The sequence below is a fragment of the Larus michahellis genome, chromosome 1, assembly GCF_964199755.1.
Source record: "Larus michahellis chromosome 1, bLarMic1.1, whole genome shotgun sequence".
In the NCBI taxonomy this organism is placed as follows: Eukaryota; Metazoa; Chordata; class Aves; order Charadriiformes; family Laridae; genus Larus; species Larus michahellis.
Window position 1 is genome coordinate 86,441,858 of NC_133896.1, and position 24,562 is coordinate 86,466,419.

General features: G+C 47.3%; 1 protein-coding gene across 1 annotated transcript; it reads left to right on the plus strand.

The window, feature by feature from the left end:
- Window positions 1-16,980: 16,980 nt before the first annotated feature.
- LOC141737811 (cyclin-dependent kinase inhibitor 1-like) lies at window positions 16,981-22,089 on the plus strand. The gene is made up of 3 exons (XM_074572786.1): window positions 16,981-17,374; window positions 20,310-20,369; window positions 22,022-22,089. The coding sequence occupies exons 1-3, from the start codon at window positions 16,981-16,983 to the stop codon at window positions 22,087-22,089; spliced, it is 522 nt and encodes a 173-aa protein (XP_074428887.1).
- Window positions 22,090-24,562: the final 2,473 nt, after the last annotated feature.

A 24,562-nucleotide genomic window follows, 5' to 3' on the forward strand; every position in this document is an offset into this window, starting at 1 on the left:
CCTTCTTCATCACCCTGGCCACCAGTCAGCCTTCCACTGACTCAGCTTCATTTTTAACAACCTGCTCATATTCACCACCGCGGTCCCTCCGTGCTGCTTGATCCGTGCTCTGACAGTGCAGCGCTGATGTGCAAAAGCTGGATCCGACGTGAGAAGCTGTGGTTTTGCCCTCGCCTGTCCCTCAGCGTCAGTTTCTTGGTAGGGATTGCCACCACACGCCAAGGAAGAAACCCTGGAGCGCACTCTGTACAGCAATGGAGCGGAAGCCATGGGATGAATACGGAGAGCTCTGAACCCATGACAAAATGTGGGCTTAGAGGTGGTGTTCGCAGCCATCCTGACCCGAATGGCCAGTACTGGAGCAGCTTCACCGTGAGGTACAGTGGCAGAGATGCAGCGCTCACACAGCAGAGGCAGTACACCACGCAACACGAAAAATATCAAACCCACAGCAATTTTGCATTCAGACATTCCCCCGCCCTCCCCACAAATTAGTCAAGAGCAGCAGGAGACAACAGCTGTCAAAAACCCTGCTCTCTTCCCTGGTCTTTTTTTTTCTGCATCCCTTACCTCTATAACGACAACAGCCTGACTTCCCTTCCTCTGCAGGAGAAACTGTACATTATTCATCCAGCGAAGGATAAATTAAGACCATCACAGAAGTACTCTGCCTGCCCGCAGGGCTAAGCTTTCTGCCAGACCTCAGCGCCACTGGCAAGGCACGACAACATCCCAATAAAGATAATAATTAATTAACAATCTTTCACACTCTGAACTTTTCAATCTGCATAGCTTTCTGACTCCGGGAAGCCAGGATTTTAGCAATGCCCGCACCATCTGTCTTTTGTCTGCGGAGGAATTTATCCCTGTTTTCAGACGCCAGCAGGGAAACCGGGTCTGTTTAGCATTCTCACCTAGTTACAGTCAGTATGCTCTGTGCTGCTACTGGAAATGAATGTGTGCCTCTTGCCTAGACTTAAGAGAAGACGCTGTGTGCCAATTTTATTATTTTTTTTTAATATTCCATTGAAAAACATGATTACTTCAAATCTGGGGATTGTTTTATGGAGACTTCCTTACTTGGTAAATAATGCTACATCTGCCTTGTTTATTTGTTGAAAGAAATGGCAACAATGATTTAAATGCTTAATTCAGAGGGAAGTGGGAAGTTTCCAGCATCACACCTAAGACTAATCTCCCTCTGTATCACGTTTTTTCCTCTGCACTGCCGCTGTACATGCTGGGAGTGCTCTCGCATTACAGACTTTCCTGACGGATAGGTCAGACGGGAGTGCGGGAACTGTGGGACGGTGGAAAGGATTTGGGAAGGGATACCAGAGAACTGAGTCAGCCCATTCCTGGCCTGAGCATGCTGCTTCAAGTAAACCTCTTCTCTTGGCCGCCTCTCAGCTTCCTCATATAAGCACAATGTGGATAACAGCCTTCCTCGCTCTTAGCCAGGTGCATGGAGTTGTAGGGATGAAAAAGCGTGTCCCGAGGATGGTGACCCACTACTGTGGGAACACAGCACACCGCAGTCCCCCGCAGTAAGAAACTCACAAAAAATTTGGCAGAAAGATGGAACCAGAAGCAGGGGGAGACACAGTGCGGTCCCTGGGGGCAGGTAACGGGGTGGGAGAGGACGAGAGAGCAAGCCTAGGAATGAGAACGGAGAGTAGAGAGCAGAAGGAAAGAGGGACAAGCGGGAGGGGACATGCATGTTAACAGACATCTGATACACTGCGGCTGTTCATACAAAGGTTAGTGCAGGGGAATTAGCTGGGGAGCAAGAACCACAGAGGGCAGGAAAGAAGGGAAGGGACCTTGGTTGTTCATGCAGGGGCCAGTCTGGGACTGGTTTTGTTTGTGAATTTTGTTTGCCCTGTTTGGTTTTAAAAAATCCTGTCCTCATGATTTCCCCTGGGAAACTAGTCAACAATATAACAGCTGACAGAACATCTTTCCTGAAACAGAGACTAAACTTTCTTTTTGTATATCCTATATCCCAGTCTTTGGCTCCTCGTTACTCACGATGTGCCATATGAAACACTCCCCCCCTTCTCCTCTGCCTTAATACTCTTGAAATGCTAGCAGGCTAGTCCAACCTCCCCGTACTCTCTGCTCCCACCCATCATCTTTTAAACAAACGATGCTGATGTCATTTTCCATCCATCTCTTCGGCTCAGTCGGGCAGGCAGCTCAGGGACAACACTGAAAGAAGCATTGGTATGGTATTTCCATCTCATACTTGTGCTAACAAACTGATGCCACCGCCTCTGCCATCACCTGCCTCAGCCGTTAAGTTGAATGCTGTGCCTCTCTTTTTTTTTTCCTGTTACGGGGAAAAATTGGCTTGTGCTTCTCTCTTTTACAACAGAGCATGTGTACCCAGCCTGTAACCTCCAGACACGCTGTAGGAATGAAAAGGCAGCAGACGGTGTCTTCGCTCACAGTTTCTAACCTCCTTCTACCTAGCACCGAGACAAAAAGCTCCCCTCCTAGCATTTTCTGGGGGTTAGTCTAAGAGTCAAACTTCTGTGCCTGTTTTTAATCTTCCTTGACACTTCTGCAGCAACGCACATGCCCCCAAGACTTAACTTGTCCCAGCTGAGCTGTTTCAGAGCGCATAATGTGAAAACAGGATAAAAAAATCTGCCGTCTCCCTTGACGGTACAGGCTCACTTCAGACCCTGTTGAAAACATAAGCTGTATGAAGAGATGTCCAGCCAACTGGCTAACTGCTTCGGCTGGGGACTAACCAGAACCCAGAGTAAACATTTGGGCTGGAGACTAGAAAAACTAACCCATGAAGGATGTTACAGGCCATTGTCTGGGCTATCGCCCCTTGGTGTTCAGGAGAAATGAGGTAAGTAACTGAAGTAAAAATAAAGAAGTCCCAAGAAAGGTCCTAATATGATTAATGTTGTGTTTGGCTCCTGACTCTCTTCTTCTCTTTCAAGGTGTCAGGTGATGGGTTAAGGGATGGGAAACTGATCCTGAGAGCTCTTTTTGCAGATGAAGCCATTAGGGTGGTTTTTTTGGTGAGCATGTGCGGCGTAAGCATTCATTGGTGTTTCCCCAAGGAGGAGAAGGAGGGAAAAGAGGGAGGGCTCGTGCCCTGGTCAGCCTTTGCCAAACTCCTCTCCTCCCTCCGGTCTTGCATGCTCTGCCACCCTCAGGGGGAGAGAGAAAGAGAGCGGGAGAGAGACAGCTCGTTTCCAAACACTTGTTTCATTCAAACAGCTTTATTTCTGGTAATGCTACACTGAGGCTGCAAGCAGCTCGATTGGCGGATGGTGCTAAAACTCTGTCCTGGGCACGCTACCAGCTGGAAGGATATCACAGGACGCTAGCCCACCAGGGAGACAGCAACGTTGGCATTGCAACACCGGGGCAGACCGATGCTTCATCCAGCCCAGCGTCCCGCCTCAGACAGTGACCAACACCAGATAGTCCAGAGGAAGGCATAAAACACCCACCGTGCGCCTAATGGCGTAGCGTTACGGAAGGAGGAAAGCTCTGCTCTTTCACCTGCTGGCCATCAGGCACCGCGCCAAGGCACGCAGATTTCAAGCCCTTGTGATCTCCCTCTAGCCAGCATAGCCACAGAAGCAGCCTGGTGACTTGATGCAGCCCCCTCCCCTGCCCCCGGACATGAGCGTGAGCAAAATTGCTGGAAAAGGGTCAAGACTGAAGGTGGAATTTTTCAAAACTGAGCAGAGCTAGCTCAAAACCTCTCCCAGTGACATCGGTACCAGCCCCCAAGCAAGCCCCAATGTATCACTGAGTATCAGGTCTTTCTTCAAAGAGTTGACAGATCTGGGGCAACTTTGATAGTAGGGAGGTTACAGAAGCCTTTGCTCTTCCAACTGACCAAAAATGACTGCCTTCACCAGGAAAAAAAAAAAAAAAATATCACAAAACAGAACAAAGCTCTGCACTGTGAGCACCCTCCCTCACTATCAGGCCTCAGGCGACGCCAGGTGACCATCCAAGCTGGCCCCTGTGGTCCCCAGCTGGAGGCACCAGGCAGACCACCACATTGGAATGGTTGGTCTATCGTGTTGGATCTCTTCTGTCTCTCACAGTCCCTAGCTTGTATGAAACAGCAAGTCACCTCTTCACGATCTACTTCTCCCCCTCCAGTCCTTTTTATGCTGACCCATCCCATCCACGCCGACCTTAGGGAATTCAGTTTCATTCCCCATCCACTCAAAGGCCTCATCCAAGTCATGGTGAATGACAGAGTGCAGTACAGTCTCTGAACTACAGCCTTTCTTGGGTTTAGGCTCTCTCCTATGTTGCTATGTCACATTTTGCTCCACCCCACATAGTAAACAGCCCCTTCAGCAGAAACTCAGTATGTATGTGAGAGATACCACGTCTACTCTGCTAAAATATGACCAGCTATAATGAGAAACAGAGGTGTGAACAGAGCTACAAACACTGACAAACAACTTTGAACCTAGATCCGATGCTGGGGAAGACACCATAATTTTAATGAATGTTTTCCACAGTGTAACAAACACTGATCCTTGCCTTTTTGGCACTATGTGTAGTAAGTAGGAAAACACGTAATTACTGGATAATAAGTACAATGAGAAAATTTCACAAAGTTTTAGGTCAGAGGAGAGGTTGGAGGAGGCCAGGTTCACCATGCCGTGTCAAGCTTATTTCTTCTGCAGGAAGCTGCACCATACTTAAAAACTCAAATTGTCCTCTGTAGTTTTTAGATGGCCACGAAAGACCTCTGGTGCCAGGCCACCCTGTACAAGCCCTGCTGCAAGACAGGGTCCACCACCTCTGTTTTGCACTGCACCATGCTAACATGGATGCACAGCTCACGTCTGACTTTGAGACCACACTAGGCTCTCGCACGTAGGCCCACCATGGAGTCCCTATACAAGTAAATGCCTTTCCAGAGGCAATTTGCAGCCCAGCACACTTTCCTCATGATGAGTCAACTTCTCCCCAAAGGGCACTGGCAGCAAGCGCACCAAGCACCCTTATCGCCAAGGGTTTAAAACCTCCTTCAAAGAATTAGTGGTGGCCTAAATTGCCCTATGCAGCATTTTAATTATTATTTAAGTGAAAAATTATTTAGCTGTTGAGGTTGCCAAAAAAAAAAATTCTGATTAATGTTTAGATAGATAGGCTTTTTTGTGCTATTACAGGTAACTCTTTGCTGAAGCACGCTTTGGTCTTACAAATCCATGATCACAGTTGAACAGCCTCATTTTGCTTGGAATGAAGTTTGGAGTATGTGCAGCCCACCTTTATTGCTAACAGAACAGAGGTGGGGAGACACAGGCAACATCTGCAATGCTAAGTGAAACAGGGTGAGGGACCATTCTCTGATTGCGAAGCTAAGTGGCACATGCTGCTTACATCCCTGCAGCGTAGCATTTGGCCCCAGGTACCCATTGAGCCCCATATGGTACTCTTGAGATGTGATTTATCTATTTTTTAGTTCAAAGTGGCAACTGCTGCACATCCTGGAGAGTAGCATAAGAGCATGTACAGGTGTTTGAGGGTTTGAGAGTGGAGGGTTTGAGTTCTTCAGCCTGTTGAGAGGTAGGGCTGAAGAACTGTGTTGCATGGAGGGCACCAGACTTGACACACTCCTATTCACAGTAGCAATCAGAAATGGCCCTTGGCACATGGTCCTCCCAAACCACAGCAGGGCACCACTCAGAATCTGGCCCACGCTAAAGCCAAGCCAGGGAGCAGGCTAATGCTTATGGACTAGAGGTGACCAGGAACAAGTGACACACTGGGATTTCATACCCCAGTTTGTGAGAGTAAGCAGTTGAAGATCTAGGATAACCATGACCACTTGTGTCCCCAGTAGGGAGATCTCGGACACATTGTGCTACTCAGATCTCACAGGTCTCCCAGATAAACATTAGAGACACTGAGACGCTCTAACTTACATCCTATTTTTCATGGCTTCATGCCCATATATACACATATACAGAATGAATCAGAAAAAAGAGGCATGGGGAGCACATAACAGCCATAACACGCTGCATTTGTCGCATTCTTAATCAGATGCCACTTTTGCTTGCTCTCCAAAGCGAATGAGATTTACCCTCATCCAATCTGCTGTCAAACCTCCCCTCATAGCTTTGGAATCTGTTGGCGTGTTTGGTAGAGCGGAAGAAATATCAAAGAAAACAATGTTTTCACAAGTTTTGTGAAAACTGGCAGCTGAATAAAGGAAATGCATCCAAAGTAAAGTGCCAGTGCAGAAGGCGAACGGAGCTCAGTCATGTACTCTAATCTGGCAGCATCCAGCTGGTCAGGCAAGGCATGCATATTTTTAGCCTTACCACAGAGCACGTGTCTTAGCTCGCTGGGCAAGAGAGTGGGCAAAGGACTCAAATCCTTAAGAAGCTGGTTCATCGTTTCTGACATTTACGGAGCATTGGTTGCACTGTTGTCCCCCTGAGAGAAAATGACTGAAACCCTTTGGTCTTCCCGCATCCTTAATGCTCCTACCAGCTTTGGGAGAGTGGGAAAAAAAGGGCAAAAAAATACTGTCAAATTTAGAATCACAGAAGGGTTTGGGTTGGAAGGGACCTTTGAAGATCACCTAGTCCAGCCCCCCTGCCATGGGCAGCAACATCTTTCACTAGACCAGGTTGCTCAAAGCCCCATCCAGCCTGGCCTTGAACACCTCCAGGGATGGGGCATCCACAGCTTCTCTGGGCAAATTTAGCTGTTGGATTGGAAACAGACAGAAGCTGTGAACTGCCTCTCGCTGCAGGACAAGCATAGGACAAAGCCTGCCTGGCAAAATTTCCCTTCTACCATTTGATGCTATTGGTCCCAAAGGGACCTTTGCAGCTTAGTGAGAAACACATTGATTCTCTGGATGTCCATAACGATTAGAATTGCAGACACCCCAAAAGCTTTCTTTACGAAACAAATTTATACAAATTCATTTTCTCTGTATCTGCTGGGTCTGTGAGACTCTCTAGAACTCATTGGGAACATCACACAGTAGCTTCCACCCTAAATAATGGGTTAAATTCTGGATTACAACATTGAAAATACAGGTAAAATAAGAGCATTTTAAAGAAAGGAACAGAAAATGCAAACTACAGCTGACACCATTCCCATGTTCCCATTTTATCCTGGTCTCCTGAGGAAACAAGGCCTAAACAATCAGGCCACTTCTCTGGCAGGTCACCCCTAATCACTTTTAAGCACATGGCTCAGTATCCACTAGCTCTGAGGAGCAACGGGTCATATCGGCACCCATACCTCCTTGGGTACCATACAGATTCCTGATGCATATGCTCTTTGGTCTGACAATGGCTAAGACGTTGCATACTCCTTTACAGGGTATACCTAACAGGTAATGCTTAGATTTAGATCAGCTATAGCACCTGCTGCCCAAAAAGGGTAAGAGAAGAAAAGCAAAGACTCAGGAGCGCTGCGTTTCCATCTCCTGCTTACACCTTTGACACCTCTTCATGGGAGTGAATGAGGGCAGATGATATAACAACATATGGCTCAAGAACTCCTCTCCAGAAGTACGCTAATAATTTACAGAGTTTCGTTTTGTACTCTTGCTGCTTGTCACCTGGGATAAAACTGACCAGAAGGCAGGCATGAATGAATTTTGCTGCCCAAAGACTGAGTGCTAAAATTTGATTCAGGGCTGGCATAGGGCAGCCCCAAGCATCCGCTTCAAACACTCACAGTCACAGGGAAGCCCTGAGCCCAGGGCCAGAAGTGAACAGTGAATTCTCCCACACCTTTGCCTTCATTTGCCCAATTACCAGCTGTCCTGTCGGAGAGCGCTGGGGAGAGCAGGGCAGGTCCATGATGGGCAGCGCGCTCTGTCTGACTTTCCCCTTGGTGTGTGAACTCTCCTCTCTGGCTCTCCCAACCTGCAAGACCATTTGGGAGGGCACCAGGGAGCACCAAGCACAGCACCAGCAGAGAAGCACAGGAGGGAAGGAGGAGATGTCGATTTGGATTGACATCTTTCACTTAGGTTCTGCTTCGACATGTCCTGCCAGTGCCCAGCAAACCTGCCCTGGAGGATCAGCAGCTCTGGCATGGTAGCACTTTGTCCCTAACTTCTTGCAGACATCCCAGGCCTCCAGCTCCTCTCCACGAATGTGGAGGGGTGGGCATGGACATCACTGCCCCCCTGAGCTGCCTGTGCTACACTGGCAGGTTGGGGATCCTGAGGTGACAAAGCAACCAGCCAGCTGATACCACACTTCTCTATAGGAAGCCCATCCTTCCTCTGTTTCTCCTGCTCTCCCAGCCCTCCTCATCCTCCATCATGCAATACTGAATCCAACTAGAGCACGGGGTTGTCTCACCTATGCACCTCCAGGCACCACAAACTGCAACGTGGGTGTCCCGACCATCTCGCGAGCGGTCACTCCCTCCCACGCTGAAGCCACCTACACCACCGCTTCTCTTCACAAAGAGCACCCAGAGTAACCATCCTCTTTTTCCTCCCTGCAGAGAGGGCTCTCCCCACCTCCCTCCCAAAACAGAAGCTCCTAGCTGTGCTTTCACATTTACCACCTCCTCGTACAACCAAGCATTTTTTCCTTTCCTCCATACAGTATCCGCTTTCCCCGCATTAGCATATATGTTATATCTGTGTAAGTATTTTTGATATTTTTAGCAGTAACCTTCCTCTTTGTTTTATACATATGCTTTCTTTTTCAACATGTGTTCTTGTTCTCCCCGCTCAGGGATATGTCAACAGGCAAAAGGCCATGTAACATGCTCCATCTCTAATACAGGGTATACTTGCTAAGAAATATACTTAGCTATATTTTCTATATGCTAACTAAATCACACAGAATGTCTTTCTCACTCTTTAGAAAGCAAAAGTAGCTTTGTTTCAGCAGGTGAGGAACATTGCAGATATGACAAATAATGGAAAACCTGTTTCCTGGGGTAGAGGGGGAGGAAAAAGTCCAGAGTCTTCCTACGCCCTCAAAATCTTACAGGGTCTAGTTTCTGTGACTGAATTCTAAATGCAGTGTAAGAGGATAAATGGAGTGTGAAAGATTGTCTAGCCCTTAATTTTTCCTGTGTTTATGTCTGGGTTTTATGTTATAGTCAATACTCCTTAGCCTATTTGAAAATTAATCTCCAGTGAACAGGTGAGTAGATAATGGAGCAGTGATTCTTCTGCCTCCATTTATCTTTTCACTTATAGAGTTAATTGAAAATAGGAACTTACTCAGTTACATTTTTCAAGGCACACACACTATTAGAGAGCACTGGCGTCGTGCAGCAATTTGTCTTTTGGTTCGCTGGCACTTCATAAAGGCTGCAAATTACAGAAAATACAAGCCCTTAGCTTTGCACAGAGACCAGAACTGATACAATAATAACGTAGCTGTCACTCTTCACATTTATCACACTTGCCTTAAGTTAACAAACCTTTCCCACCAAACCCACCATCATCCTTCACTTTAATTCATCTTTTGGTTTGAGCTGCTACACAATGTCCAGGAATACAAACACGGTATTTTTTTTATTATTATTTAATTCTGCACCAAAATAGCAAGCTGCAAAACTCTACACTACCACAACCGAGAAAAAAAATATCTTTGTAAAGACGTACCGTGTTGGTGCTCCTGCCTTTCTTAACCTGCTTTTCACACATAAAGGCAGCATCGCCTCTCAAAGTGCCGATCCTGATGGATCAAGGGATGTGGAGGGTGCAACCAGTACATGACTGGACGAGAGGCACATACATATGGCCTTTCTGCGGCAAGCCCTTGCGTCATCCCGTTGTCTTCTCCTGCTATCAATGAATTGTAAAGCAGTAGCTGGGTGTCACGTTGAGAGCGAGAGACATCAAAGCATGAGTGATCTCAGAAATTCAGAACGGATGGCAAACCTAACTCGGAGAATAATCCTTCAGGGAGTGATCCGCTGTAAAAGGCACGTTGCAAACCAAAAGCAGAACCTTGAGGGTGAGGTGATGCTTAAACATGAATTGCCTTTATAATCTTATGAAACCTCAGATCATGATTGGAAACGGCTAAAAAGATGATTCACAGCATTTGGCACAAATATATCCACGTGCCTAAGATACGGCACATGATTACATGCAACTATGCCAGAAACTGTATTATTAATGTGAGCTTCCCAAAAAAAAATACAGTAAGAAAAAATGGAATTCTGTTTCCAAAGAGTTCAATTCTCTGTGAAACAAACCGAGCCCTAACGTAAACAGCATTGCTATTTCCGTAGAAAATTACTTTACCTAGACTACAATAAAAAAAACCCGTTGCCGGCAAAACACGCGGTTTCACAGTCTGCGACTTGACAAAGGAACAATCTCAAGAAAAAAACTGCCTGAAACACGAGGCTTTCTTAAAAGAAGGAGGACAACCAAAAACCACTTTGCAAGAAGTAACAACATAGAGGTGGGTTTTCTCAATGTCCAAAATTGACATTAAACCTTAAAAAAGAAAGCTCTCTTTTTGCAGCCTTGACACTGAAATGCTGGACTAGCGCAGGGGCACATGCAGTAAAAAAGGACCAAAAAGGGCCTCCCCATTCCAAGGGTGGGAGGGCTGAGGGGGGGATTTCAGCCCTCCACTGGCCCCCAACACTCAATCTCCTGCCACACAGTCCCAGTGGAATCATTCCCCGTGTTGGGGTACAACGGTTCGCCGTCGGTGGGTTTGGGTGTGCGGCGAGGGCACACGGAGCAGCGGGTGGGAGCACCTAAGGATGCTGCAAGGGGCTTGAGGCCACCACAAGCTGTGGTCTCCTCTGATGGGAAAAGCTCAATGTTGTCCTCACGCCACGTGGTTAAGCCCACCAGCTTCTGCAGCCAAAAGCAGACAAGGAGAAGACACGGCCAGTGCTACCAGTGGGCTGCGTCTCACCCTCGGTGGGGAGATGTGAAGGAACATCACCAGGCTCGGCTCTGTCCCCATCCTCGCTGCTGGGTTTGGCTGCAAGAGCTCTCCCATCCTGGGGATGGTCATGATCCACATGGAAACGCAAAATGCCACATCCGGTTTCTGCTGCAAGAGTTTAACGCTGGTTTTGAAGGGGGAGATACAAAGCAAAGTTTTGGCATTGCCCTTGCACGGGTAATGCTTAGGGGTGGAATATGAAAGTACAGTCAAAATCTTACACATTGGGGTGGAGGAAGATGGGGAAAAGGGCCTCGCTGCCCAAATTTGACAACAGTCACATTCTCATAGCATCAATATTTTTATCCCTTTCTCAGCCAAAGTCATCATCAGTGTTAATGATATTTTTCTGCCTGGTTTGGAAACAAACTAAAGAAAACTGTACCCTTTCTCCAGCTCTTCCCCTCTATCCTCTCTTCCTGCTCTTGAACGTCAGTATAGAAACCCAGAAGACCAAAAAAAAGCAGGCCTTTCAAATTCAGAAATGGAAATTCCAAAGATGGAGTTCCCCCAATGCTAACAAAATCCCTGCCCGCTTCTGCCTGTGTATCATAACCTGAAAAATTGAGTAAATAACAAAGTCTTACCTCCTGTTGCGGCTTAACTCCAGCCAGCAGCTAGGATCATGCAGCTGCTCACTCACTCCCCCCAGCTGGGATGGGGATGAGAACAGAGAACCAGAAGAGTAAAAGCAAGGAAAAATTCATGGGTTGAGATAAAGACAGTTTAATAGGTAAAGCAAAAGCCACGCACACAAGCAAAGCAAAACAAGGAATTCTCTCACTGCTTCCCATGGGCAGGCAGGTGTTCAGCCATCTCCAGGAAAGCAGGGCTCCGTCACACACAACGGTTACTTGGGAAGATAAAACGCCATCACTCCGAATGTCCTCCTCTTCCTTCTTCCTCCCTCAGCTTTATACACTGAGTATGATGTGATATTCCATACCCCTTCGGTCAGTTGGGGTCAGCTGTCCTGGCTGTGTCCCCTCCCAACTTCTTGTGCACCCCCAGCCTACTCACTGGTGGGGCAGTGTGAGAAGCAGAAAAGGCCTTGGCTGCCTAGCAGCAACAAAAAACATGAGTGTGCTACTAACACTATTCTCATCCCAAATCCTAAACAGCCCCACACCAGCTGCTAGCAAGAAAATCCACCCCATCCCAGCCGAAGCCATGACACCTTCCCACAAAGTGATTACCCAGCCTGCCTCACACGTCTTCTGAGAGCAACTGGGAAATCAAAACACGAAAACACTTCTGTAGAAATGCTAAGGATTACTAAAACTCAGGAGAATACAATGGTCATTATGATGATATATAAACATGTGACCAAACGTGCCCAGGATGGTTGAGGATTCAGGAAGAAATTCTTTACTGTGAGGGTGGTGAGACACTGGAACAGGTTGCCCAGGGAAGCTGTGGATGCCCCGTCCCTGGAAGTGTTCAAGGCCAGGCTGGATGGGGCTTTGAGCAGCCTGGTCTAGTGGGAGGTGTCCCTGCCCATGGCAGGGGGGTTGGAACTAGATGATCTTTAAGGTCCCTTCCAACCTAAACCATTCCATGATGCATCCAATCGCAGCAGCACCTGCTCCGCTGACGTGGGACGTGAACGCCACCAACATCCACAGCCTTCGCCTCAGACACCTACACCGGGAGGGGACCAGCCCCCATTCGACCCCTGTGTCGTCCCCCCGCGCTGGCTCCCGGGCACATCCCTCGGCGCCCTCGGGGACCGCGGGGCGGCGGCGGCAGCGGCATCACGTTGCGGCGCCACGTGCACCCCGCGAAGCCCCGCCCCGCGCCGGCGGCACGTGAGGCGGGGGCAGGGGCGGGGCTGCGCCGTAAACCCGCTGGTGCCGCAGACCCTCGGTGCCGGTCGCCTCCCCGCCGCCGGCAGGGGGGTGGCAGTCGGGGCGCCCCGCGTGTAAGCGAGCTCCGGGGCCGGGAGCCTCGCCGCCGCCGCCAGCCCGCGGAGCCCGGAGGGAGCGTGGGGGGCGGTACGGAACAGCCCCGGGGGCGAGGTCGCCGGTGTAGCTGGGTGTTGGGTGCGCGTTCCCCCTCCCCGTTGCGGGGTGTAGGCAAGAGGCGGGTGACGGCGGGCATCCTCCGGGGCCAGAGCCCCGTCCCCGCCGCCGCCCCTCCCCGCAGCCTCCCGGCGGCGCGGCACGGCGGGCTCGCCCGGCGGTGCCAACACCGGCAAGGCGGGGGCTATGGCAGCCCGGGGGGGGGGACGACACACACCCGCTGCCGGGGACCATTCCCCCCCCCGCCTCGGTGCCCCTCCACCGTAGGCGGGACGAGCTCGCCCGGGACCTCGCCAGGGTGGCACGGCGGTGAGCGCCGCTCTGGCATTCAGTGGCGATTGTTTAAGGTTATGACAAATAAATCCCGTTTTTGCACACACACACACACACACACACACACCCCCTCCATCCTTGTCACCTCCGCGCAAAGGGGATGCGTGGCGGGGACAGGTGGTGGCGCTCAGCTGTGGCGCCGGGGCAGCGCGCACCAGGGGAGGCAGAGAAGAGGCCCAAGGGTTTAGAGGCAGGGGACGAGGGCTGCGGCTCCCTCTGTGCCCCGAAGGGACAGGACGGGCAGACCTTTTTTGCAGCTGTAGTTTCAGAAAAGAATGAGTTAAAGGTACCCGAGCACCTGCCACGGGCCAGCGGTGCGTCTCTAAATCAGAATTATAAGCTAGTAGCTTTCAGTATCAAAATTATTTAGGGAAACAAGCCTTCGCTGAAAGAACGAAACTGAAATATCCACAGCACTAGTTCCTTTGCTTGTTGTCATCTTTTTTTTTTTTTTTTTTCCCCTCACGCATACATTGGAAATTCAGTGGAAATTCAGAAATGTGATATAACATTCATCCAATGCTCTGAAAGTTTGAGGCAAGGAACAAGCACTGAACTGCCTAGCAAGTTTGTGTTTCTCTTCAACTCTTCCAAGCTAGGACACAGCTGGAGAGAAAACAGAAGTGGCCACTGCTAGTGCAGAGCTCCGACCTTCGGCGTTTGTCCTGTATTTTGTCTCAGTAAGGAGGCACGTATAGATAGGTATGAGCTTGACAGAACAGGGCTCGCAGCTTGTTCTTAAGTGGCGCAGGAATCATGGGTTAAGAAAAAAAAGGACCCTACCAATAACGTTCTTGCATTTCAGAAACATTTCAGTCTTGTTTTACGGGTGTTTTAATACACCCACGCAACTCAGACTGAGCTGTGGGAATAATGACGGTGCAGCTTTCCAGCCAAGACCTGGAAAGAGTCCGGAAAAAAGTGAAGGGCCGCATCCTGGTTCTGCTGCAGTAAACTAGCACTAACTTCAGTAGGGCCAGGATTTCACCCTGGATGCGACCATAAATAATGGAAACAGCAACAGGCAGTATATACATATGATGCAAGTTTAGAAGTTAGAAGTATTTGTGATTCATGACATAATTAAGAGCATTAGGAGGAAACTTTCCATAGGGAAAGGTTATTCTATAATTATCCTCTCTGCTGGCTTTATATCTTCCTTTGAAACACCTGGAATTAGACAGTCTTAAAGACAAGGCACTGGATTCCCAGGCTGCACTGGAATAGCCATAATCATTAACAGAGCCAGGCAGAGTCTTTTCTACTTCATTCCTGTGTGATATTAAAATATGCTGTTAGAAAAGGCCATAGTTATTTGATAGATACTTTCTTACTAACCCTGGTTCACCGTTAGCAAACAGTCAGTTCTAATACATATGAGGAAAGTTTCTAAGAATGAGGAACATTCCTGCAAAGGACTGTGTCTCCTTTCCTAAGGCCTTTTGCCTTTTCCTAAGACCCGATTGCCTTTGAATGAACTCGGTTGAAGCTGAGGAGGGCTCAGCACCAGAGGAAGCAGTAGTGGAGGTGTGATTGTTATTAGCTATAGTGACAGCCAGCACTGCCGAGTATCCTGACGGCTTTAAGGCAAGGCTGTGCGCAACCCCGGGAAAAGTTTTTTGTGAAGTTTTGGGGATTCTGGATGCCATCTAGAGGATTATCCTTGTCGTTGTTCTCTCGGCTGCTTTTCCTCAGGAAAAGTGCTTTCCTACCTTTCCTGCAAGGAGCGTCTGGTGGGCACCTGCCAGCTTTGTTCCCCTTGGCAGCTGAGTGCTGAAGGCTCACACGAAACGAGCCAGCGTAACCATACGGCACAGTGCGGTACCACTGGTGGGACCTGGCTGGGGCCCAGAAGGCACTGTCATCCCGTCAGACCTAATGATCAGCCCCAGCTGGTGTCCCAGACAGAACCGGGCTATTTTGCTTCCTATCCTGGAGCTCCATGGGAGACATCAGCGTCCAGAGAACCACACCCAATGTTTGGAAATCAATCCGTGCACCAGAAGGACAACCCAGGGCCTGGCATTCTCTGGTTTAATTTCCTGTGGCTGTGGGCCATGCATTTGCGGGATGCTGGTTCGGGGCCACCGAGGGCAAGGAATAAGATTTATAAATGGATGCAGGAGCCAGACTGCCTCTTGGGACCTCTGCTGCTCAGGTGTGTTATCAGCTGCAGAACTGGCACTCAGCTTCCAGCTCAGGTGTGTTATCAGCTGCAGAACTGGCACTCAGCTTCCACCTAGGAGGATGTAGCCGCATCCCTCAGTATCTGAATTTTCTGTGGCAGACTAGGTACAGAACCATCAAAGTGCCAGCACCACCCTGTTGCCGATAGGCTCTTGATACCGGAGCCACCAAGTGACATTCTCGGAGTAGGAATTTGGGGTGTGATTGCAAGGGGATGCTCAGAGTTGATGTGGATTAGATATAACCCTGCAAAGATAATATGGGGGGTGGGTGGGGGTTGCTTATACCTGGCACATATGGGTTTGTGTCTGTTGTGGCTGGAGCACTTTAAGACCTTGAAGACCAAGCCTGGAGCTTGAGGTTCTGCGGGAGCTCTGCTGCTCTATCTGCATGGTCTATAGGCAAATCACCAGTTGACCTCTCTCAGCTGTCCCCAAACCCTTTATGCCCTTCAGAATTCAGTAGCACAAGAAGTCCAAAATTTGACTGTTCGCTAATGATTCTCTGAAGTTTTGTTTTAGCCTGGCCACTGCTATGCATCGCAGCTTGTGAGAGGGGCTAACTTTTGTGAATCCATATTTAAAGAATTCTTTATGACCTTTAAGATCTATTTTCAAGATCTGTTGCAGGAATTAATAGGTGAATGTATTTGGAAATTTATGCCCTTCTGGCCTATGAAATCTGCAAAATGCCCTGTTTCAGTTCTCCATCCTGCCGTGTCCTCATCTTACCTGCCAGAGGAGGCTGCAAACCCCATCTCTTCTGTCCCCATGCTGGCCTATCAAATGGGAAGTCCGCCTACTGATGCTTTAGGAAAAAAGACTGTTTTTGTCTGCGACTGGGACTATTTCTCAGGCAATTGCTTCAAGAAAAGGGAATGAAAATGTCAGGCAAAAACCAGGTGATTGCTCTGGTTGCCTTTAGCTTCCAACTTGGCTGGCACTGCAAAACAAATGGTAAGACTAGTCAGGAAAGAGTTACCACCTTCACTGTAAAATTAAACATGTCTTCTGTAGTTTACTGATTGTCATCACCCCTCATTGTCTTGGATATTCTCCTTCTCAGGTCCTTTCATTTGTTCAAGGTGATACACATGGCCATTTTCCCCATGTACCACTTCTGTGCTTTCTGCCTTTTGCTGCACTACCTCAGGGGATGTTGTCCACTTCCTTGCGTGCCTCAGTAACCCGTGGGGCAAGCCCTCACTCGGTGTACACTGAAATAAGGGTGTACAAAAGAGGTGAGGGCTTTTCACCCTTCCCTCTCCTTCTATAGACACATCCTATAGATGGCGATTCCCACTCTGGACTGGAGATCGGGATAAATGTCTTTCAAAATAAGCCAAGATTTCCTGTTGCGGGATCAAAAGTATCTAGGTTTACTGCCACACTCCCCTCAAAGAGTACGCAGTGCCCACTAAACTGAGCGTGCAAAGGGTGGCTGATGGTCTTTCTGTCCTTGGCAGGGAGTCGCTGCTGTGTACGCTCACCGGGGAGCGGCACCAGGGAGAAAAGATGGAGCGGAGGCCGGGGAAGACAACTCACGCCCGGAGGAACCTCTTTGGCCCCGTAGACCACGAGCAGCTGCGTCAGGACTTCCAGCACATGCTGCGCAACAACGTGGAGGGGGCCCAGCAGAAGTGGAACTTCGATTTCCTCTGGGACACGCCAGCAGAGGGGCTCCTGCAGTGGGAAGAGCTTGAAGGCCACGAGGTGCCCGCCTTCTACCACAGCTGCATGGTGGGAGATGCTCGGAGATCACTGCAGCGCTTGAACTGGCCCCTGGGTGGGGAGGACAAGAGTCACCATTTTGCCCAGGTGGCACTGCCTGAGAAACCCAAAACTTCCAAGAAGACAGGGGGCAAGAGGATCTTGGAAGGGAAGAAGAGAAGACAGATGTCTTTGACAGGTGTGTGAGACCTTGGTGTGGCTCAGACGATCAAACCTGGTCCCAGCAGCTGCTTAAAAATTCTCTGGTGGGTGTCCCCCCCGCCCCAAACCAGTCTTGCTTCAAGAAAGTGGGCCTGTAAACCAGTCTTGCTTTAAGAAAGTGCAACCCTTCAAAGAAGCATCTGAAGGAGAGGGAAGGCACGCTCTAAATTGATAGGCATGGGGCTTATGTTTTTCAAAGGGCTTATGCGACCACCTCCTGGCCCTGGGATTCTGTTTAGGACTTGTCACAGAGCACTAAGATAATGACCACTTATTGCTGGAGCATAGTTGGGATGGTTAGGAGGGCTAGATGTTTAAAAAGGCAGTCTAAGAAAGGCAGTGAGATGATTTCTCAAGCAGGAGCACAGCAGGAAAACAGCGTCAGATGGGAGTTTTGGGGTTTTTGCTTGCTTGCAGGTTTGGCCATGGGCACCCTTTCCCAAGTGCAGTAAGGAACGCTGCCCAGCCAGCTAAGCCTTAGAAGGAAGACCAGAAACCAGAGAAAGCAGCCGGGTCTCCTGCTAACTTCAGCTTGGATATTGTACTCAGTGAAGGCATACAGAAATTTTAAGGGCAAATTGATCTTAAACTTGGCCAGGTGGCAGAAGGGGCTAGGTTTTCAAATGCCTCTCACCAGGACTTGCTGCCAGGAGCGGGTTTCAGCACCCGTAACAGAGCTTTAGGTTTTTGAAAGTCCTCAGCATCCTGCATGCTAAGCTCTTTTGAACATCTGGCCCCTCCTTTTCTCTTCTCAACAGGATTTGAGCTTGGTCAGAAAATCTGATCATCCTCCTGTACTCAGCACTGGTGAGGCCCCACCTCGAGTACTGCGTTCAGTTTTGGGCCCCTTGCTACAAGAGGGACATTGAGGTGTTGGAGTGTGTCCAGAGAAGGGCTACAAAGCTGGTGAGGGGTCTGGAGGACAAACCTTATGAGGAACGACTGAGGGAGCTGGGGTTGTTTAGCCTGGAGAAGAGGAGGCTGAGGGGAGACCTTATCACCCTCTACAACTACCTGAAAGGAGGTTGTAGAGAGATGGGGGCTGACCTCTTCTCCCTGGTGACAAGTGATAGGACGAGGGGAAACGGGTTCAAGTTACGTCAGGGGAGGTTTAGATTAGATATTAGGAAACATTTCTTCACTGAAAGGGTTATTAAACATTGGAATAGGCTGCCCAGGGAGGTGGTGGATTCACCATCTCTGGAGGTGTTTAAAAAAAGGGTAGATGGGGCACTTAGGGACATGGTTTAGAAGTGGCTCTTGTCAGGGTAGGCTAAAGGTTGGACTCGATGATCTTAAAGGTCCCTTCCAACCTCAACAATTCTATGATTCTATGATTCTATAATGGATTTCCCTTGTCCATATTGGGGTTTTGGGTTATCCAAGACTGAGGTTTTCAAGAGGTAAACCAAGGATTTTCTTTCGGGAATTTGATGTGAGACACCAGCTCGAAATTGCCTAGAAGATAATGGAAGCTAAGGTTTCAGGAAACACTTTCTGAACAGTGATGTTGATCTCAGTTAAGTCAGACAATAGACTAATTTGCTATTTGAGGGTATGAAACTTAATTGCTAGTGAGAGGTTCAGGAAGAGGTTGGAGATTAATGAAAGGTGGAACATTGCACACTGGAGTACAGAACAATGCTATTTAATGAGTGCTCTTTTCTTCTCCAAAGCAGTTTACAGCCATTAACTAATTAACAGTATAATTTACAGGTAAGAGTACAGAAGTGCAATTCAGAGCACAATGTTGTGATGGTTTGAGGGAACTGCTGTTCAATTGTAAATCTCTCACTAGGTGTGTGGGAGTAAATTATGCAGATATTTCCAGGGGATATTTTTCTTCCGTTTTGTTTTCCCCAGGCAAGAAACATTTCATATGGGGATGTGGAAACCAAAATACCACGCTGCACAGTTTAACACTTTCCCACATGTGTTTTCTTAAGAGAAAACACTTTAGTCTAACAACGGTACCCTTCTCCCCACGGAATCTGGGTGTGCGAGATGGGCCAGGAAAATCATTTGCAGTCTTCTCATTTGGTGAGGCTTGGAGATCAGTTCCTCTCTCAATCCTTCTCACACAGGGACACGCGCACGCCCCCTTCTTATTGCCAGCTGAAGGATGCGTTAGAAGTTTTCCTCTAAGCGGCAGGAACCTCGTCCCTCTAGGCACGACTGAAGTAATTCAGGCCAAACTGAGCCAGGGAAAGTCATACCTACTGATACGGACTGACCCCACTCTTCCACCCCTTTGCTCAACTTCTGCCATCCTGTAATGAAAGGTTAGTTTAGGATTAGGATCTGAGGTTGGATTTGAACCCGGTTATCTGAGTTCTGCTTTGGTCAACAAGAGCGCTGTAAGGCTTTATGTTAAGATCCAACAATGTGCATTTAATTTAGACTTTCAAAGACAGCTGTGGCCCATTAAATAAATATCAATATATTAAAAAAACAACCATAGGGTTTTGTGGACATTGGCGCCTCCAGAGTGGAAGGAGCAGAGGTTTTCTTGCTGCATTTGACGACTCAGACACGCAGGGTGAACTGGTACGAAAATAGGTTTTTTCCTTCTGTCTCTCAACTCTTTTATATACATGCACTTCACCTCCAATCTCTCTTTTTCATTATGACCCCAGTGTCGTTCTGCTCTGTTTTCTGGGAGAGCCGCAAATAGAAAAAGCAGCTTAGATACAGGCTATAAGCCTTTTTAACTTTTTCCTTTTCTTTTTGTTTCTTTTTTTTTTTCCACTCCTCTCCTTTTCCAAACCTTTTGGCTTGCCTGAGCCTGATACACTTAGACCTTGGCTCTCCTGGGAGGTAGTCATAAATCCTTGTCTCCTTTGCTAAAGGGCAAAGAGAGAAAATAGTTGGTAAAAAGCCTGTGTTTTCACTAGCTGGTCTTACTTCTGAAGCAGATCATTCATGCAAGATGGCCGGGAGAAAATGGGGAGGAAAGGACAGCAGGTGTTTAGGTAGGTATTTTTAAACAACAGAAATCTTTCCCTCCTAGGTCCCTGTGGCCAGGCTTTCCTATTGACGTGCTGCAGGCAGCATCCTCCTCAGTACCTTACTTATGCCTTATATACTTAAAGTGCAAGTGCTCTTTGAAGTCCCTCTGGCTAACCAGCCAACTCCCGTGGACTCTGTTTAGCATCTTAGATGGAAGGCGGACCATCTGAATGTGGCTCTGGGGAATCTGCGACCCTCTGGCTTTTAAGTGCCTCCACCAGTTTTGAAATTAGGCTCTGAGCAGTTGGGCTCTTGCTAAAATTCTTCACAGGCAGAAATGGGAGTACTGACTGCTGAAGTCTTTTCTGAATTTCGTCTACTAAGGATAATTCCTAATGCATTTCTTTTCCCAAAATAAAATGAAGGATAGCTACATTGAAGTCTTTTAAACGGAAGAAATAAGTAGTAAGGATTACATTTGGAAATGTAAGCTTATTTTTTCTTTTTCTTACTGGTATTCCTTTCCTCTGCTGCTCCACTGAGAGACTACAGCGGGTTACAGTAATAGCAGGATTTGCTTTTGTACTAAGTTAGCAGTGCCTGCTCCTGCCAGGGAGAATACACTCTCCTTGGGATCACGTCCTGCTCCAGAAGTCCAACTGAGGGCTAGGTCAGGTTCCACTATGCTCCTGTGCCATGCAGACATATCCTCAAGGAAGTTGGCTGCAGGAATCTCGTTGCACAAACTTGGCTGTGAAAGCCTGCAGAATTCCAGTCATCCCGGCAATAATGTTCTGTGTTGAAATGGATGCAAGACTTTGTGTTGCAAGGACTTGGTAGTTGTCGCCAATTTGATTGTATAGAAAGCTCAGGTTTAAATATCATGGAGCCCGCATCCTCAGCTGAAATTGGAGCAAATTCATTGCTATGAATGTAATTTACAAATTCCATGAACTCTGAAGATAAATAATCATCTGTCTTCCATTTCAGCTAATTCTGCCCTATGACCTGAAAAAAAAGTATGTGTTTTTTTGTGCAAGGGTGGGAGGCAGGGAAGGAACTCCCAAGGAAACTCCTGTGTTGTAATCATGGTTCTGTAGTTAACGTTAATTTACATTTGCACCTGAAACAAGGCTTCAGCCACACGTGTGTATGAAAACGTAATGGATGTTCTCCTCGTGAGCCACAGTGCTTACTGTGAGCAAAGAACTAGTTACAGTTCAGTGGTAGTGCAGGGTTTTATGCAGTCCTCCTTGAATCTGCAGTTTGATCTAATAAGCAGAAATAAAGTGCCCCATATATATAGTTCTTCTGATGTTATTTTACAGAGTGTTTTTTGTTACTTTTAAAGAGGGAAAAAACCTCCTATTTCTGTCTGGACAGCACTGCAGCAGCAGATCTAAAAGTTGGAGTGAAATGTCGCGTTGCTCAGCTTGCATAAGAGGGTTCAAAGTCTTTTGATCTCAACCGGATAAAAGCCAGCACGTTTCCTTTGTTTTGCTTGGTATGACACAGCTTTATGCAGAACGTGCTAAAGGTATTAGTTTTGTTCATTAACAAGCCACAGAGAAGGCTAAGTGACTTCTTCAACACGAAAAGGGAATATGAGAGATTTCTTGAAAAGCGGCCGTTAGCAGAGTCATAGCCCTGATGCTGTGTATGTGTTCTTCACCAGATTACTACTCGGCAAAGAGGCGAGTCAAAACGAATACGCAAGCTGCTGCAAAGAAGCCAATGTCTTGAAAGCAAGGGGAGGAGGACTGCTCTGCACAGGAGAGGTTGGAAACATCTGCCAAGCTTCTTCAACCTTCAAAACCAGGGTGTGCAGGCTGCGGACACTTAGGGGCATCCCACAGCCATGTATCCCTGACAGCAGCAGTGAAAACAGAAAATACTTTCATTGGGATGAAAGTTAGACCAAATCAACTGGAATCACATTGGTGAGAAATTACTGGCCTTAAAAAACACTGGTAAGCAAGCTTGGACACTACAGAAATTGGCTAAGGCGAGCAATTTAACGTGCATTAAAAATCATTGTACATGAAAAAGTAGTCAACAGGTAAAAACAACTGTATACATGTAATAATGTGGTTGGACAAGTCACTGTGCAGTTGGGGCCTTTCATATCGTCATGTCTTTACATACTTTTTTGTATGGTTTCAGCAGGGACAGCTTACTAATTTTCACCATCTCAGCTTTACAGGTCGGACACATGAAAAAAAATTCCCAGCCCTTTTCCGTGACATATTTTTTCAGGGACAGAATTTTGTGCTTGCAACTATTCAGGGCTTAAGTAACAGCGTTTGGGTGCCAAACGCTGGGATGTGAATGGAGAAAGCTGAAATTATTTGGGAACATCTCCATTTATATCAGCAGCCATTTTAGCCCTGTATGTCTGCCCCACACACAAGAATTAGGTTGTTAAACTGATATGTTATGGGGAGAAATTTGAAGATATCTTGTGTCTTTCACGTCATTCCTGTTCCCACATGGGCCATATCCAGCTCTTAATTTGGATCGTGCTTTTCCTTCTAGGTCTTTGAGCTTGCACAGTGAAAATGAAGATAAAATTTGCTGTGCATTTGTCCACGGTGGTTTAAAATGCCCGCTGGTTGTAAGAACATAGTAAGAGTGAGGGAGATGGTTTAGTTGCCATTTTATGTTTTTTATTCATTCTGCTAATCTTTCTATAAGAAGAAAAAGGGCCTTAATGAGGCTGAAATGTCACACATGCAGCAATCTTGATGTTACATGGACTGCTTTTCTATGGCGTTTGTTAACATATGCTTTTCCATCGCCTACTTTTTATTTCCCTTTTTTATTCCCCTGACTAGTTGGGATAATTGAAATTTTACAGCACATAATAATCAGTGGGTAAACCAGAAAAAGAAACGCTCTAAATTATACTGCTGCATATGGCCTTAAGATGCATGCAGTGCTTAATGAACTCGTTTGGAAAGAGCTCTGTAAATGTTGGGTTTTTAGAACGACATGAGATGATGGACTGCTGCTTTTTGTCTCAAATCTAAACAACCTAAGGTTTCTCCTGGGTAGTAAAAATCCATGTGCTCGCGTGTGTGTGTGTGTGTCAGGTGTACGCGTGAGAAGCGGTGTAAGCAAGTCATACACCCTGCATTACATGCAACCTCAGGAGAGTTTAGTGTGTTTCTTTTTTTTCCCCGTTAAGAGCTAAAGGTGTTTAGGCATAAATAATAGTTGGTTTCCCCCCAAACGGCACAGCGATTTCAGTCTATATCTGTATGCTGAGGTAAAGATTTTCAGCAAATTTCAGGGTCGGAGCCTGTTTCCAGCTACCTGCAACAGTCATGAGCTGTGGTTTTTCTGTCTTGAATTTTTGATTTAGTTAGGAACAAGCCCTGCCCCAGCTGATGTCAAAGGGAGTTTTACCCAAATGAAGCAGGATGAGGGCCAACCTGGCGACTGCTGCTCGCAGAGCCTTCGGCGTGTTTATGGGCAAGGCCAGCCTGTTACAAGCTTTTCACCCTCTTAAGATGTAGCATAAAGGTATGGGACTGGGCTTTTTGTATATTTGGTGTTATTTTAAAACTTAGCTTGTGATTAGAACACTCTAATCTATTATTTCATATTTTTTTTTAAAGGGTGGTGATTTTCTCTAATTAGGAAAAATTGCACAACAGTTTCTCCATGTGCTTGTGAATTCAAAGCAGACCAAAGGCACTGAGCACCTTTTTGGTTTGTAGCAAGGTTACTTGCAGAATTACTTTCTGATCAGGGTGGCATGAGCTGTGCATAAAAGCCCTGAAGTCGGCCATGCACGAGGTAATCGTGAAGGAGCTGAGTCTTTTTCTTTCAAGGGGAAAAGGGGTGCTTCTCTTTATTAGGAGAAATAATGACTATCAATGTACTGCTGTCCCAAAGAAACAAGAAAGAATAATTTTTTTTTTTTTCATATAGTTCCAAAACACCTCAGTGCTTAAGCATACATTTAAAAGGAAGTATCTGCCTTAAATGCTTTGTAATCAGGAGACTATAATGTCATAGGAATTTGTAAAACCAGTTGTTTAAATTACCAATAGCACAGGTTTTGGGTACCAATGCAGATACTCTCCTTAGAGTAGAGTTTCAATACAGTCAGACTCAAAGGTGGAGACCGTGGTTGAACATTCGGCCTGTCCGCATTTATAGCATCTCAATTAGCTGTGATTGCGATTGGGAGTTCAGGGCTCGGGTAGAA

Bases quoted from the DNA above. Each gene is read 5' to 3' on its own strand.
- LOC141737811 (XM_074572786.1), top strand. From the start codon at position 16,981: ATGGAGCGGAGGCCGGGGAAGACAACTCACGCCCGGAGGAACCTCTTT. The intron at 17,375-20,309 runs GTGTGTGAGACC...TTACTTCTGAAG, and splicing joins AAGACAGATGTCTTTGACAG to CAGATCATTCATGCAAGATG. The intron at 20,370-22,021 runs GTAGGTATTTTT...GTTCTTCACCAG, and splicing joins AAAGGACAGCAGGTGTTTAG to ATTACTACTCGGCAAAGAGG.